Source organism: Coloeus monedula, assembly GCF_965178545.1.
Source record: "Coloeus monedula genome assembly, chromosome: 6".
Lineage (NCBI taxonomy): Eukaryota > Metazoa > Chordata > Aves > Passeriformes > Corvidae > Coloeus > Coloeus monedula.
The window spans coordinates 49,541,216-49,559,308 of record NC_138786.1 but is presented as its reverse complement, the minus strand read 5'-3'; the positions used below and the strand labels follow the sequence as shown (position 1 = coordinate 49,559,308).

The following is an 18,093-nucleotide window of genomic DNA, read 5'->3' as shown; positions in this document are numbered from 1 at the left end:
TTCTAATCAGTGCATTACAGAATAAACACAGAATATACAACTGGGATTGCACAGATTTAAGTATTTATTACAAGAGGTGGTAAATCATGATGCTTTCAAGACTTTATGTAAAATTCACTGAGTTAATTGATTCTCCTTAGATTCCAATGGGCTTTGGCTGAGTCCCCTAATGATATTAAAATCCATCTGTTATTAAATATCATGTTTAATACAACAGTATGCAAATAGTGGGATTTGTAAATATCATTATGCAAAAGTTCAAGTCCAATCATGCTCCTCTTGAAGTCTGCAACATATATTCTGTAGACATCAATAAGAATAGATTTGGGATATCTTTTTAATTGTACTGTATACAAGTATAGACAGAAGAATACAATACAGTAGTCACAAAATTAAAGAGGTTTCTATGAAACCTACAAAGAAGAGCAGCAGAGAATCAATTAAGTAAAAGCAGTATTTCAAAAAATAATAAGTCAGACTTGCAGTTCTGGAAAATGGACTGAAAAAAAGGACAAATTAATTGGCACAGTTTAACAACCTAATTTCTAAGTGCACTTCATAACAACTCTCCTTACAAGCTGCTGTTTTCCCAGAAGATGATGACAAAAAGCTTCATTAGAACATCACTGGTTTATAGTGACAGATTTTATTGCATTGCCAGCTGTGAATCTAAAAAAAAAAGACATCCCCCCTAAAAACTCATATAAAGGTTCCTAAAAACCCTATTTTCTTTTGTAATTGTCAAAAAATAGCAACATAGCACTTCCATGTTTGTGAATACCCACAATTCTATTTTTAAAAAAAATAGAAGTTAAAGAAAAGTGATTTTTGTTTTAGCTTCAAAAATAAGGTAAAGAAACATTTAAGAACAAGTTATTTCAATGATCAGAGAGATATGTACAATACGATAGATTTGAGTCCAATCCATGTTCATGAATGCAGACTTAGAACCTGTTGATCCTGAGTAACTGTAATTATAAACTGGCAGGAGCAGGCCCTTAGCTTCACCCATTATAAGCTTTTTCACAATCTGTCCTAGGCTAAAAAGTGTAGCTACAGTATGTACTCTGTATACTGATTTATACAAAAGGTCTTTTACAGCTCTAACCCTGTTATTGCTAGGCTAAAAAACTAATATTTTGGAACAAATTACATGAATCATAAAGGATAAAACTGAGATGCAGCTTCTGATGACTGAATTTCTACTTGAGCCATTTTAAACTGGGTACACTGTAGCCACTTGCGGAGCACAGATGAGCTGTTGTTCATTTGTCCTGACCCCTGTAACATCCTCAGGCTGTGATGGTTGACATTGCTCTGGATGGCTTGGAGGCGGAGCTGAAGTCCAGCAGATAAATGCTGTTGAAATGATGCAAAACATGTAGTTTTTTACCTTTAACACATACATTCATATAACAACTTGAAGGGTACAGGTTGTTGGCCAGGGACTTACACTTACACTGCCCCAGTGTCAAATTTCTATCTTCCACATCCTGCACTGTGGTGTTGCCATGGAAGGCATATGTGCTTACAGACACAACTCCATACTGAGACCAACTCCAAAACTTTTCTTCTCTTCACCAAAATTCTCTTGACTCACAAACCACACTGATCCACCTTGCTCTCCCTTACAAAGAGGGCCAGCTGGCATAGTTTTACCCAAGCAAACAGGCCCACAATATCATCTTTAGAACTCAAATCTATCTCCTGAGTCAAGAGTCCCAACCCTGATTTGCCAGGGAACTCTCAAGCCTAAGACATTAAGTAAACCACAGCTCAGGGAACAACCAATCTCAGTAAGTAGAGAGGAAAGGCCCCAACACAGACCCTGGTTAGAGGAAAGTGTTCCAGAAGGGAAAAGTAGAGCAGTACTGACTACAGGGCAAGTATCTCAGCCAGTGATGCTCTATGTATGCTCACACTTCAGACCTACATCTCATCTGCATATGCTACAATTACCTATTTTCAGAGAGTTTGCAGATCATATCTTATTTCCAGAATTTACAGGAATGTACAACTCTAAGACTAAAATGATAAGGTACTAGAAACAACTTACCTTTAGGTTTGACTGTATCATTGGCAACCACATTGGTATGAGCTGCAAGAAGAAGTGCATTTTGTTGTTATACAAGTGACTGTAAACATGCTACAGTTACTTTGAGACAGAGAAAGATATCTCTAATGCATTTAGCCATTTGAATTGGCATGGTCTGAACCACAAATCTGAAAATGTGGTTATTTAAAGTATTTGGAGAAGGTAACTCTCGGATGTAAATAAGCCAGGTTCCCTTGTCAGTAGGTTGATGGATCATGAGTACCAATTACTGATATCCTGTTTAAGGCAATGATGAGAATACAGAATTAAACTTGCTATAGGAAGTATAGGAAGTAACTTCTTATTTTCCTTGTGAGGGTGTTTTGTATGTGCAGGTGAGCAATATTGGAGTAAATAGAGTAAACATTTTGCATGGTGAGGTATACATCAAAAAATGAGAAAAAACCATGCAGCAGTAGTTCTTAATAACAGGTCATATATTTAAATGGTAATCAACATTTTATAAGCCATTAGTCACATCAGTGCTGCACTGCAGAATGTGAGATATTCTGTAGGCCAGGGAGCACAGGTAAAAGCTATCCAGAATGACAAGGTGAGGAGGTCTGCAAATCTGTCAGCTGTGACTGGACTGGAGCGATATGTATTTCAGACTCCTGCTCTTCAGGGAACTTTTACTTCTGAGGAAGTGTAACATGACAACCTTATGAAAGCCAGAGAGGCATTTCTAGCAAAAGTATTCATGTTTTTCAATATTAATTTATCCACTGAGGTTACTGTTCTAAAATATGGCATTAAAATTTGCAATTTGCCAATTATGCTACAGGGAGCTTCAAGTTAAACCTAATCACTATTGACAACATTAGATAAAGTGCTGTTTCCCTTGTGCAAGGAACAATAATTGTTTCAATTTCAGTGCTCTTGTGCTGGAGAATCATATGCAGCTCTGTCAGGACTCATTACTTAGTCTACCACATGAAGAACCATAGTCAAACCTCAGCATTTACAGGCAGATGAATGCCCAAACAGCTGGAACGCAGCCAGATGCAGACATGTGGGCTCTGTACACCCTTCCGTGGGCTCTCACACTAATGAAGTGCTTAATAAGATGCAATGACCACAATCCCAAGGTGTGTTTTTGGTGAGGAAGGAACAGGTCTGAGAGGCCATGCTCCACACCCCACTGCCATCAACAAAATATCACTGACAACTTCATCTGGCACTGAAGAAGCTCCTATGGAGTTAGCCAGTGGTGGCAGGACTGGTGTCAGAAGTACATCAAGCAAGAAGGGAAGCCAGGTAGAAAACTTAGGGTACCCTCTGCATCTGAACCAATTCACTGGACAACTTTTACAGTCAGCTGAGAGAATCAAGCACTTCACATCTAGTTCATCTTGTCCCAAAGCAAGTATCTAAAATAGATCAAGATGAATCATGTCCAAAAATACTGTATCTCCACTGACTGTAAAGGGCACTCATGGAAACTAGCTTTTATCGATATCTCTTCTAGACAAGTCTAAGGTCAGACACAGATCTTTGTCCTCCAGCACCAGTTCTGTCTTCCAGGGTCTGGACATATTTAGAGAAATAAAACACTCTACTGCAGGCACAAGCAAGCAAGCCCTCTAGTGCTACAGCTGCCAGATAGATAAGTCACACAAGAAGACATTTTTATGGAAGCACTTGAGTTTTGTTAACTAATCCTCAGCCAGCCTTTTCTTCACAAAGGAAGAATACAAAACTGTAGTTAGAAAGAAGACCTGGAAGAACAGAGTGCTGTCAGACACTGTCAAATTTTTTGAGTTTATATTTTCAACAAAATTATACTGATTCCAGTCCAATTTTTAAAGGGAAACCAGGCTGTAGAACAGCTACACAGCAGCTGCTGGACCTGCATAAAACCCTTGGGTCTCTGCAAAAGGCCTTGAGTTGTTCCTGCCTTTACTGTAGGCTCCCAAGTTCCTCAGAGATACATTTGATGGTCAAAGATGTGATCAGCAAGGAGCTGGTCTCCATCACCAATGCCTATCCTGGTATGGCCACTTTCCCAGTTCCTTTGACATAGAAAAGCAGGAGAAAAATTGAACACTTTCATTTAAGCCCTTCTAAAGCAGAATGCTTCCCTTCAGAGGAATATATAATGAATTCAATACATATGTGTATATATATGCATCTGTGTGTGTGTGTGCATACATCTCACTAAAACTTAGCAAAAAAAATTAAATGCATAATGGCTGAAATGTTTTCATAGGAAAGCAACTTTGTTTTTCACACCAGATTGGTAAAGATCATCTAATATCAGATCCAAAAAATATCCTCTGTGAATATATGAAATGGCTCAAATACTATGGGAAGTAATCAACACATGACAATGCTTTCAGTGTGAGTTTAATTTAATAGCAAAGGCCAACAGTACTGGGAGGAGGAAACCTCACAGCATCAACACCAGGAGGAGATGAAGGAGTGCTTATCTCAGGTATAAAGAAAACTCTTGTCTCAGTGAAGGAGAGATGCACTGTTCATGTCATCCCTTTTTTCCCCTCACTTATCATTCATAAAATGGCCATCTAGGATAGCTATCCATAAACCACCTGGCATCATGCCACGTGCACCACCTTCTCATTTTGGTGTATTAGAGACATGTGTGTGTTTAATCATGCAATGACTTCATTAACAAGTAAGCTTTTGAACCACCTGAATCCGCAGATGGAATAAAAGACACTGCAGTAAATATCATTATAAGAATGATAAATGGTCAGTATTTATCAATGCTACTGTGCTCAGTTCTAAGAGAAATTCATTGGGAATTATTAATTTTGCTGAATAAATCTCTGAGTAATAAGAATGTTCTGTATAAAAAAAGACTGAACTCACTACACTTTGTCCTTTCCTTCAGTGAAAACTAAACCTTGTTTGAAAGAATTATATCTAAATAAAAGAGAAAAGAAGTGCTTTAAAACACAAGATAAAATTGTCTAGAATAAAACAAGCTACCTAAAACCTGTCTGGTAAACTCTTTTTCAAAGAATGGTCATCAGACTTACAAAGTAGGAGTAACAAAGTTCAGATCTACGTCACAGTCACTGAAGAAGAGACAGTCTCAAATTTGATTTTTTAAATTAGAGAAGCCACTCACTGGTTCCTGTGTAAATAAGCTTTGCACCCCTGTGTCTTTGAAGGACTTCAAACACACAGTAAGCCTTTCCCTAAATCATGGCACTTATTTTTCACATCTACAATAAATATTTTTACAATTAGTTAGTTCTGAAAAAAAATAGTAACCTGGAACTATGAATCCTATAGTACTGTTATGTAGATATATTGTTCATGCAGGATTTCACTTTGGGGCTGAGTAAAGGGGATTTGGTCCCAGATTCTTCTCTTCCATCTCCTATCCACTAAACATGAAAGCTTAGCACCTTAACTCAGAGTTCCACAGTTTTATGAGCTTGATTTTATGGTAACAACAATGTTCTTTTAACCTGACTTAGAATTATATTGATATATACTCTCAAATATAACCCTCTGAAAGCATTCATTTGATTTGTGACAGGGATTTGGCCCCAAAGGCCTCTCTTTTCACAGCTTTAAAGCCACTCTTCATCTTTGTCAAATTCTGAACATCCTGGACTGGCTAAAAGTGAAGTCCATATGTCTTTCAGGCACAGCCATAATCACTTTAACATCCCTTAGTGACAGAATTTCTGTAGTGAATCAAGACATTACAAATCTGTATTTTCACAATGAGTGTGAATGCTTTCATGTCAGTTGACATAAAGACCTTCAATTTTAGCTACTTTATTTTCAATTCTTGCTTGATCACAAAAGACTGGAGTAAAGCAACAGTCAGAAATTTCCTTTATAGCAACAGAAGAACTATATTAACCTTAACTACTTCTGTGGAAACTCTCTTGCACTGGGAAAACATAGAAAAGGCTAGTAATACTGATTTATGCTTGTGAGACTACCTCAATCCTTCTGCAAACACTATGATAACCCATGGAAGACTGAATATGGATTTCCAAAGAAACAACATATACGCATATAATAACAAGAAAAACACTGTGTCAAAAAGTTTTTGTTATCCACCTAAAAGAATGTGAGGCTCAGAACACAGAGGAGATCTGCAAAGGACCTATGATGATTAAAAGATACAGAATGGCTGAAAATTCAGGCAATAGCTAGAGGCTCTCAAAGTCAGTGACATTAGTTGTGTCTATTAGAGAAATAAGATCATTATTGACATTAGTGACAGTGGAAAGAGGAAGTAGATGTCCATTAAAAAAAAAATCAGGAGAACTTGAATTTGAGACTGTGGTCTGGTCTTCTTACCAGAGATTTTATTTTTCAGTATGTTCTGCTAGGTTGTATCATGGTATTAACATTTAACTTCACTTTCTTCTACTTTCTTTTTTTTGAGTGGGAGGGGAAGCAGAGGACAGTACTTTCAGAAATCAGAACAGTCAGGCAATCTCATTAACTAAATAGTCATGGTATGGTATGCCTACCTTTACAAAGATAGTGGAGTTGCATTCCTGCAAAGCCTCCATTAAACTGATCACATGCAGGCACACCATTTCCACCATCTTGGAAAAGAAAAATCAAGCGTAAAACCAAATTAATGTCCAGCATAACAATGTCATAAACTAAGCCAATAGTCTCTAAGAAGAATCTTCCTGTATTTGCTAGGCAAAGGACCTAGGATAGGTCATTCGGTATCCAGATAGGATACTGAATCACTAGGTGTGCATTTATCAACCACTGACACACAAGATCAAATATTACATGAGCACATATGGGATATTTTTCTTTATTTAGTTTTACCCCAATGTGGTAACATCTATTGGTTAAGTATTTCAATCCTTGATATATTTTAATACTTGTCACATGTCAAAACAAGTTGCCTTTGGCTTTGTTCTTTTCAGACATCATAAATTGTTTTTTATATCTTTGCTGTGTAATTCTCATCAATCTGTGTGTCAAAAATTGGTATCTTTATTTATTGAACCTTTGAAAATTAACATACTCACAAAACCCATCTTTTTATCCCCCATCAAAAGACAATTTATTGTTTCTAACTGACAGCTAGTCTGTAATTCTTCCATTTTGTATCATAATTTATGACAGATGCAAATATCAGTTATTTGGTAGCAGACAGCTTTTTATGTTTTATATTGTGTAAATTCACAGGTACAAGACAAACACCCTGAGCCAGCAGTGAGTATTTACAGTGCCTGTCTAAACTACATGTAAATTCCCCTTGATAATAATAAACTTAGCTTTTATGTTGTGCTTTTCATCTTCAAAGTGCTTCACAAACACTAACTAATTAACCTCACAACACCCCTGTGAAACAGGCAAGTATTATTATCTACATTTCACAGAGCAAGAGCTGAGGCAGAGAGCTTAACAACTGTGGCACTAAAGCTACATAATGATATACTTTCAGAAAAAGGATTGGAACTTGGGGCTTCCCAGTCATATTCTTGTCCTAAGGCTTGACAAGAGGCTTTTGTGTCTGACTAAACAAGGGGCTGGTTAGGAATGCTATGCACACTTCCTGTTCCTTCAAATGGAGCTTCCTGAACTGCTGTTCCCAACAATGGCTTGTGAACCACTGTGGCTTGGGAACCCTGCTAGATGTCACCCTGCTAAAATATCATCCAAAGACAGCTATAGGTGGTCCTTGCTTGATATGGACAAGACACAGGAAACAGTAACTGGTTGAGACTTTCAAGTGTAGCCCATGCAATTACAATTAAAAGGGCAAGGTCCATACCTGCCTAGGATGGAAGATGTTTCACATGGGGAAAGGGGAACTATATAAAACAATTTCCACACACATAACAGGTCTACATTTAAAAAAGAAAAAAGAATACCCAAACAAACCAAAAGTGAAAAGCTTGAAAGCATCAAACCGTAAAAACCCAGACCTTAAGAGCACCTGACTTAAGAGTAATGGGCCATGTATAAAAATGTTTCCCACTCAAAGCTAACATCAGGCTCTCCAGAGCCAGAGCTACTAGTGAACACCTCAGTTCAAAAGTTTTGACCTGTCATGACTATCTCGGATGTGGGAAACACAGTAGGTCTTGCCCATCAGAAACAAGCTCTTAACCCTAAGCTTGCAGGTACAGAGAATCAGTAGTCAAGGGTAAGCAAAGAGCAGCTATGAGAGGGCTGCTGGAACCCCTCAGTTCTTATTGTACAAAGTTGCTCCAACAGAAGACAGTAGTTGGGATAAACAAATGTTTAAAGGTTATTTCCAAACAAATGATATGGACAATTTTTGGACAGAGTGAACATTTCCCTTTTAAATCTTATTTCTAGACATGCCTCCTTCTGGTCATTCATTACTCAAAAATGTTTCAAGAGATATTTATGTAGCTTATTTCTGATAAGTAACCAGTGAATTATGGGTGGCCAATTGTCAGCAGTTGTGTAATTTTTCACCATCACATGGTAAAAAATAATCGAATGGATATTCACAGAATTATCCTAGAACAGTTCATTTCTGCTGTAAGGCAGAGTCAGATAAAACAACAGACCACAGTTAAGAGCAGGAATATACATAAAACGGGACGTGATGCAAAGAGCTCTTAATCCAACAAGCAGCAACTCAAGCTCTTAACGCTGTTTCAGGCAGATTCTGGCTAGATCCAGTTTCAGGCCCACTGTGAGGTTAAACCACTACAATTAGCTATCCCTTTAATTTCTCAAAAGCATCAAAGTCGCTTTATGATGTTATTCATAGTCTGCTGTATTCCACTGAAACAGAGCCAAGCCTCCTCTGAGTTTAATCTGTACTAAATCTGTCTGCAGCACCTGACTCACCACTTTGTTATGTGCCATTAGCTGGAGGATGCTCGGTGTCACTCGGCTCCAGAACTCCAGGGCTGTGAGGATTGCTGTAAAGCTAAATTCGTTCTGATTCTGGACTGTCGGAGCTACTGCTGTTTGCTCACAATACACTGTCCAGAGCTGAGCAAATATAAATGCATGGAACAGGGAACACATGTGCAGAACAGATGTCTGTAGAAACAGAAAATAAAAGAAAATGTTTATTTAAATAAGTGTATTGGGATATAGTGCGGAGGCTTTCATCCCCTGTCATGTGTCCCACCCTGCAGTTTTTCCCATATTTCCCACCCATTAGGAACTAGTAAGTCAAGTACACTTGATAACATCTTCTCCATGTTTAAAAAATGGGTTTATATTTACAGACCAAAAACTGCATTTGCAAACATGCTCCCATGCCATCTAAGTGCATGGCACTAAGGTCAGTCCCTTTAAAAGAAGGTTAGTTTTGCAAAACAGGACTATTTCTGAAAATTCAGGACTATTTCTGAAACTTTCTTAATGGAAATCTCCACAGCAATCTGTGGAAGGTATGGAGGCTCTGGCGCATGTGACTCCACTTCAGAAATGCTGTTGGGGTAAGTCATTCAGATTCTGATCACCAAAAGGACAGCTATCATACAAAATGCATGATCTTACTACATCTGTTCTGTTAATCTGTCATCCATTTCTGCTTTGCTGGGACTGCTCATAGTCACAAGGAAATGGTCAAGGAATGAGAATTCATTTTGCATACTCATGCATGGTTCTTTGCTAATCCTTGTAATATACCACAGTGTCTGAGCCTCCAGGACTGCTGGACATTAACTTCTTCATTACAAGAAAGATGCTTCTTGTCAGAAATGTTTTCTCAGTTTGCAAGTGCAAGAGGGATTCATGCTCTGTGGCAGTATGACTGCACCAAACATTGCAATGGTTGCTTGGTAACTGAAAAGAAGTATTTGAAAGAGCAAAAAAAGGCCAAAGAAATGAATGGGAAGCACCAGTGTGCTGGTGAAGGGAAAGAAAGGAGGACTTTATGTATAAGATAAATGTGTGATCATTCTGCTTCTGTCACTAATAAAACCCTGGTTGGTGTCAAAGACTGCTGCTATATTTGTGTTAAACTACTGTCACAAATGTCTTATAATCTGTAATAACTCTTCTGGTCCTGAACACCTTAAGAAAAAAGTTGTGCTTGAATCATCACTGTTTGTAATGATTTTGATCATATAATTATTTACATGCTATCCAATGCAAATATACAACTTGAATAAATAACTTTCTGAAAGATTTGCTACAGAGACTGCCATTGCTAAAGGTTCAATTTGGAACTCAATTTTTCTTTCCTCACTCCTGTGTTCAGACATTTTGAAATAGCCAAACCTCATTAACTGTACTGATTTCATCAGTTTTCCATGCATTTAAGAAACTCTGTACAGAGATTTCTTTCCCTAGGCCCTGGATTTTATTAAGGTTTTACCCCTCCTTTTTTTCTCACTAAAAATAAATGTTTGCAATAAGGCTAGTACATAACACATCTCTACTTAAAACACATAATCCCTTACCTTTGATTGCTCTGGAAACCCAATCAGAATAACAATAAGGTGGTCAGCAATTTGTGAACCTGCATCCAGTGGAATAGGCATGCAAGATGATGGAGAATTTGGACAGACAACATTGTGTGTCAGAGACCCCAGAAGTAGCCAGGACAGCAAACGAATGTGTGAGACACATTCTATGAACTCTTTGGGCCTGTCAAGAAAGAGCAGATTTTACAATGATACTAAGTTTTCTGGCTTTCCCCAAAATATGGAGTCTCCTTATGCACATCAGGCAGATGCAGTCTCAGTGTGCTGGAGACACAGATCATTGGTACAGCTTTGGGAAGATTCCAACCACACAGAACTTAGTGGCCTTGGCATACCATATACAAGTCCAATCGAACATATTTGGTGGGTCTAAGAAACAGTCTCTATAAAAGGTTAAAGCATTCACAGCTTCATTGCTTCCATATACAATGATTTTTTTACACAGATATCATCAGATGGGAAGGACTGCCCAAGTGGAAATGCTCCTCTCAGCTCCCCTGGACACCACTCAGCAGCCTTACCTCCACTGTGTTCCACTTCTCCATTGGTAAAGCAGAGTTAATTTCTGTGTTCTTGAGCCTCTCTTTGCACATTTAGATTGTGTTTTTGAGGGCAGGGACTATGCTTTGTTGTGACACTTAAGTATTTGTCCACCATCTACTGCAATGTCTAATTGCAAAGCAGTGTGCTTATATAATCTGAAAAGGAAGAGCCCTTTACTAGTGACATCTTGTCTGTCCCTTTTCCGCTTCCAAGCTCTGAGTAAATACTCATTTGAATTCAGAGGCACAGTAAAAAAGTAATTTTTTTTCCATCAATAAATCACTATTTACTAGGCTACTCTCACTGCTGTTTCTAGTTTCTAATTTGACATCATTGTCAAAGACTCATATTACACAAGAGGCATGCCACTAATTTTTGATTTTTAATAAACTCTGTCAAAATGCTCTTCCACAAGTCCCTATAGGATCTTAAAGTAATTCATTACCTTAAATTCAGAGCATGTGTTCCTTTTTTAACATGTAAGAAACTAAAGTGCAAGGAGATAAGCACTCCATATTTCCAAAAGCAGATATGCTCCACATGAGTGCATATGCAGATGTATCTAAAGGACTGGAGCCTAAGCAGCATAGTGCCCAAAATCCTGGATAGGCAGTCTGGGACGAAGCTGGGGCAAGAATACAGGTTTGTTGAAACATAGTCCAATTGCCTACACTCAAAACATCTCATTTGTTGTCACTGTAACACAAGGGATTTCTCACAGTGAAAAGGGACAGAAAACATGTCTTGAGCAGGATTTCTCTCATCTAACTTTATCATCACATCAGTAGGCCTACACTTAAAGTTCTCACTCATTTGTGCTCCATAATTTCAAAGGCCATTTCCCATTGTATTGTCTACAATTCGTAGAATATTATCTGTAATTCTAGGACTGATCAAGTCCCTCTGTGCTTTTCACTGTCTGCATCTAGACCAAGAATCAAGTTAAATTCCAGTGTTACTCCAGTCAAGCCCCTGGAGTTACCTCCACTGTCCCTTTGGCATGTACTTTAAATATTACATTGACAAATTCCTCAGTTAAGGATCCCGGAACTGCTGAGCAGCTGTTTCAATGTCCCACTGCCACCATTCCCTATTGTGGGTCTTATCTATGGAATCTGGCAATAAAAACATAATTTTGTGATGATTTCTAACTCATTTTAGTATTCCTTTTTGTGGAAAAGCGTTCTCACCCTTGTTGCATTGCTGAAGGAGGATGGTAAAGCCAAGGCAAATATCGGATCACAGCTTTGTTGTCCCTGTGGTTTCCCCGGGTGATTTCCATGGCAGCAATCTGAGCTAAACCAACTTTCAGATGTCCACCAAATGTGTCTTCATGCAGTGGCTGAGAACAAGTCTTCATGTGACTCTGCAAGGCAAAGATCTGATTTCCTACCCAAAAAGAGTATTTTGCTTGAACTGAGTTCTTCCAAAAACCAGCATATTCTATTTCACTCCCCTTCAATTCCTTCTCAGGATCTCTAACTGTGTCTACAAAACAAAACTGAGAAATAGATTTTTAAAAAATTCTCCAGTCCCTATATGAGTAACACCTGTATGATGCAGATCTTTCCCCACCCACAATTTCAAGAGGCCAGACAAAATATAAATTGGGCAAAATGTACAGGCAGCTGTACAACAGCTCATAAATACAAACTAATGCTTGCACATCCAGAGAGCTTAGGTGAAAACAAAAGAATCTAACCATTGAACAAGATGGAAGGCATTTCCTGCCCAGATGCTATGTGCAATACTCTATTATACGTTCAGAAAGAAGCTCTCACTTATTCACCAGCACTATTCAGCTATATTGCACCTTTCAGTTACAAATGCCTTTAAGCTCTGGTGATAAAAAGGGTCAAACCTCTTACCAAGAAACACGCAAATATTTATGCCTGTAAATACAATTAATTATCCTGCTTTGCCAGCTTTGAGGGATGTTTCATTGGTGCTTCTTGAGGTACTTCTGCATTTCTATTAAGCTAACTTTGCATTACCTTCTGGTATTAGACTATAACAGAACACAGGCTGACTGCAGTTGCTTGCTTAAAAGGAGAGCCATATGCTTCGCACAAGAAAATCAGGTCATCAGTTATTCAATTATTATAACAGGATAAAAATCAGTGAACCAATAGAATTTCTGTAACAGATAAGTATCTGACCCCAGAAACTTACACTCTCAAATTGCACTTACTTAAAGTCTCTTTCAAGAGAAAAAACCCCTATGTACCAGCATGAATATCTAATGACTTTGTTATATAGACAAGTAAAAAGGATAGACAGTTATGCAGGTAAATACATTATAAACCTTCAAAAATGGTGGAATTTTCTAAATAAAATCCTGCCAAACTTTACCAATTAAAATGTTATCGCAAAGAGAAAAAAAAAATCATAATAAACTGAACAGAAACAGTACACTGAAATGTGATTATCTTGAGAATTAACATTCATACCTTTTTTATAATTCAGTAGTTGCTAACACAAAGGACTGAAAATAATTAGCCTCTTTCACAGACATTATTATTGGACACACAAAAGATGACATTAGGTATAAATAAACAACTTTAACTATTTCTGTTCACTGAATTCCTACAGAGAGTAGAAATTTCCAAATTTGGAAACCAACATTAAACTTCTGCTGTTGGGATTGTTACTGGTCATATAAATCATATAGCATTCTTTGCTAGCTATCAACCCCAGATGCTGTTGATAATACACACTTGTCATAAGAAATCGTACAACTGGATGAACTTAGGACTCATTTTCTAGTGAGTAACACTGCTGTTAATAAAACCCAAGCAATGTAAGGAAATATACTAAATGAGCTTGCAAGAATTTGAATCTAAATGCTGTGAATTTGTTTGAAGTTCTGACTATTTGTAAAACTTAGAAATGCTTACAAATATTTTCTCAAATATGTTGAAGCCACAGAGTAAGTGGTTAAATAATTTCTGGCTAAATAAAAACTGCCTTTTAATTTTATAAGACAGAAAAGTTTATTCTTTACAATTCATAAAATTATGGTCATATTTGACTCTCCTATTATGCTAATTTTGTCCTCAGATTCCTGTAGTACATGGCTAAATCAAAACAACATGCAATTTCTGACTTAGTTTTAAATAGGCAGATGACTTATTTGGGAAGCTTCTTGTCGAATTTCAAAACATGAAAGTGAAAAAATGGGCAAAATTTTAGCTCATGTTCTACCTATATCAATTCATAAATTTTTTAAAAATAAATAGTCCTGCTGAGCATAAGAAGTAATCATCAGACTTCAGCTCTGTAAGAACAACTCTAAAACTCAGACTACAGCTCAAGGGAGATGGGCAGAAGGAAAAAAGTCCAAATGACAGAAAGTTTTCTACAGAAACATTTTACACAGGAGTGAGGATACCTGCAAGTATTTATAAACAAATTTTCCCCATTCCTGGTTTCAGATAAGTTCATTTTTTTTTCCTGTGGAACTAGCAAACCAGATGTATCTCTTGCCTCATTTATGATTCATTTGCCTACCTATTCTGAAAGCAGTTCTGAACTTTAAGAAAAATAGGTGAATAACTTAAGAGGATAGAGTGGGAAGGCAATCCAATTCAACTTAAAATGATTAAATACTTTGTGCTTTGAAGTAAATTTCTACTCCAGCATAACAGGCTACTTCCCTTAGACTATTTTTTTTAATTCAAAGAAATTCATGGCCAGGAGGGTGAGAACCTAAGAAAAGGGATATTTTATCCAGTAAAATACAGTTATAGTGACTTTCAAGATACAAGTTTCAGTTTAGCTGGGATTCTTCTTCTTTTTGTAGTAAGTATTATTAACCTGCAATAAGGTGTCCCCTCTGGGGCAAAGGTGGGGTGGAGGAGCCAGGAGGACTGTGAACAAGTGAGTGTGTGAGAAACTAGTGGGGTAAAAATTCTGATTTCATTGCTTCATAAATAAAATTCAGAGCAGCTCTGTTACTTAGGCTATTTATTGTTCAAAACATCTTAGAGAATTTCCATTCTGTAGGAAATTTAATAGGAACATGAAGCAGGAATTCTAGGGTTTGATCAGCTAATGATTACTAGGATCTTTTCATGAAATGCATTCCTAAATAAAGTATTTTATGTTGACAGAAGTATTTTCCTATCACTACTCTTAACAATTTGTCATTCAACTAATATAAAGAAACCAAAATGCAGTTTGGACTACAGAGGTAAGAGCTATTTGGTTTTTCTCCACCTCAACAGAACATAACCTGACAGTAAAAACAACAGCATCCATTAGAAAAAGGACACCCCCCTTTTTTAGGCCAATTACTGCATTTTAATTACCTCTGAACTTCCAATTAATTTCAGTGTCTGTGTATGTAAGAGACACAGGTTTCCTACACAAGAGTGTACTTACTTGTAGAGGCAAGGAGTTTTATGCTTCCCTGGGTTATATTAAACACGACTACTTCTCACAGTGACTTTGGTATGACATTTGCTTATGATCAACATTTCAGAAAAACCAAGCCCGCATTTTTATTGTGTGCTGATGATATTTGAATCAGCCTCCATTTCAACACCACATAAGCTACTTTTTACTGCTGCCACAGAAGTCTCTAATCTATAACAGTATTAACAATTTTTTAAAAGAGAAAGGAAGAAAAACCTGTCAGTCATCCTCAAACACTTCCTACCGTGTCTCCCAGGCAGGTTCCTTACAGAAAACATATTTTTGTTTAAAAAAAAGTCATATACTTTAGATCAATGTATGCCCAGAACCAACCTTCAATTTGGTTAAGGTATGCATATCTGCAATGAAATCCAGAACTTCCCCAACATACTGCCTCATGCATTCCATTGCTGCTGTTCCACACTAAAACATAAAAGAAATAAGTTTAAGTACCAGGTTTTGCTTCACCAGAATACAATTGGTCTGTCTCAAGTTCTTTATTTTACTTTTTAGTTAGAATAATTAGGAATAGGTATTCTTTGATGTTCTTCTTCTCACTGTATTATGTCCTCTTATCTGATTATAGCATAAGATAGCCCAGCTGCTGTAGCTTCTTCATGCATCATAAAATACTTTTATCTGTCACAGCAATAAAAGATTAACTGATGAAACTTTCAAGAATATTCTTGTCATGTCATCCTGAAATTTACAGCAGTCCAGAATCAAAGTCTTAAAAACTCAATGAGAATTGAACAACTCAGTTTTTCAAGCAGCTGAGCATTTCTGCAATTGGAACCAATCAGTTACAATCAAAGAAAACAAAATTCAGTCACAGGCACAGATGCCCTTATATTCACATTAATCACGATGGAAAAACAGTTTAAATAACTGGTTTCAGGTATTTTATGTGTAAACATCACTAATATGAACATTACTAAAATGCATTGTTTTTTCCTTTTTGCAAAAACTAATGAATATTTCTTGTATATTCCTGAAGAAAAAACATTCAAAATACAGCATCTTAATGGCACTTAAGCTATTAAGTGCTCCAGTTAGATCATAAAGATATAAGCTTATTAAGAAGCCACCTGTGCCAGAGCAAAAGCAACCTCAAAGGGAGAACAAAAGGACTCAATGTGGTGCTTGCTGTATTCGAACAGTACCAATTTTCATAATCCTTTTCCTAGAACAGTCACAAATGTGAATCTGGCCCTCAGAAGATGTGCCTGAGGTGCATAAAGCAGTCAACAGAACAAAGCTGTCAGATTAAATAAGGGCTTTGAGCAGATCACAGAACCCTGCAGGGAAGCTTTCCGAAGGTGATACGACTGACCCACTAGGTATCACATAAACCTCTGTTTATGTGTTAATAGTCTGAGGTGAAGATAATGCTAGCTGAATTCAAGGGGAACTATGGATGTCTCATTCTTAGGAGCCAAGTAAAAGAAATGCTTAACTTTTGAGGCTAAATGATCATACTATTAAATTAGATACCTTTTTGAAGCCACCAAAATCTACTTTATCCCAAGTCCTAGGCTCAGGGCAAAACATTGCAGTAAAGTTTACAGAAGAAAACTACTGTTCTTTGACCTCTTTTTAATTACCTGCACTTTGAAGCATAGAAGCTGATTATCCTATCTGAGTATACAAATGAACTAGATATAGTTTCAATCACAAAATTATTAAGCCAGAGTCGAGTTTTAGTGGCTGAAATTTGAAGCATTCTATATTTAAACATATTCTAGCATTCTATATTTAGACAACTGGCCTGGGCACTCCCTATTTTTGTATGTTAGTATCAGTCTACACAGTGTTGAACTATGCCATCTTCTGGATTTTCAAATGTTGTTCCTGTCAGTTCTCATGACGGAGTAAAAACCAGTAAAATATGGTCATTGGGAACCCTGTCAGTATATCCTCCATCCAGTGTATGTGCACTAAGGATTCAACCTGGCTTCTAGAATGTTGAATAACAGAATTATGAAAGATGCTACACTCCAGTCTCTGAAAATAAATGCTCAGTTGCACAAGACTTCTCTCCAACCACCTATTCTGTTTCATGCAAGCAGTAGGCAGCCTAATTTTCTGTGATTTCTTCTGAAATGATCATGTTCCTATCACACCTTGTAACACCAATGTTAGTCTGTCTATTTAAAGCAAGTATAAATTAAAATATCCTGTTGGGAGGAAAGGTATCATTAAAGATTGGCATTTAAAAAATCACGCACTTCAGAAGACACATGGGAAAGATCCTATTAAGTCATCCCTAAAGCTGAGACACACATAGGGAAACAAGTTTTCCTCCCTCAGCCTGTGAGGCAAACCTTGGCTAACCCCCTTCCATCTGCTTGGGTACTCAGTCACAAGTCAAGATCTCCCATTGTGCTACTTCCTCCCATATTCACCAGGTGCATATTCAGTGCCCAGGCAATTAGGAGTATTTGTAATTCAGCTACACTCATCAGCAGGATATAAATGAATGACTTATATACATTACCAGAGAAATACCATTAACTCCCTTCTTTAATCAGATAATCTTTTGTGAGAATGGAGGCAATGGCTTGTAGCTTTCCATTCTGCTACCATTTTTTGATGCATTCAGCTGGTCTGTTCCCCACTGAGAATTGCAGCTCTCTATTTTTTTTTTGAGCA

General features: G+C 37.3%; 1 protein-coding gene across 2 annotated transcripts in view; it reads right to left on the bottom strand.

Annotated features, from left to right (window-relative positions):
* Nucleotides 1-1,158: 1,158 nt before the first annotated feature.
* Nucleotides 1,159-18,093, bottom strand: part of UNC79 (unc-79 homolog, NALCN channel complex subunit) — a gene marked incomplete at both ends in the record, with an annotated part of 106,084 nt that continues 89,149 nt past the window's right edge. For both annotated transcript variants that reach the window (XM_082282942.1, XM_082282943.1), the window contains 7 exons: nt 1,159-1,359; nt 2,057-2,098; nt 6,562-6,639; nt 8,888-9,085; nt 10,459-10,645; nt 12,216-12,391; nt 15,775-15,864. In XM_082282942.1, coding sequence (XP_082139068.1) covers nt 1,159-1,359; nt 2,057-2,098; nt 6,562-6,639; nt 8,888-9,085; nt 10,459-10,645; nt 12,216-12,391; nt 15,775-15,864 — 972 coding nt within the window. The remainder of the gene's footprint in view (nt 1,360-2,056; nt 2,099-6,561; nt 6,640-8,887; nt 9,086-10,458; nt 10,646-12,215; nt 12,392-15,774; nt 15,865-18,093) is intronic.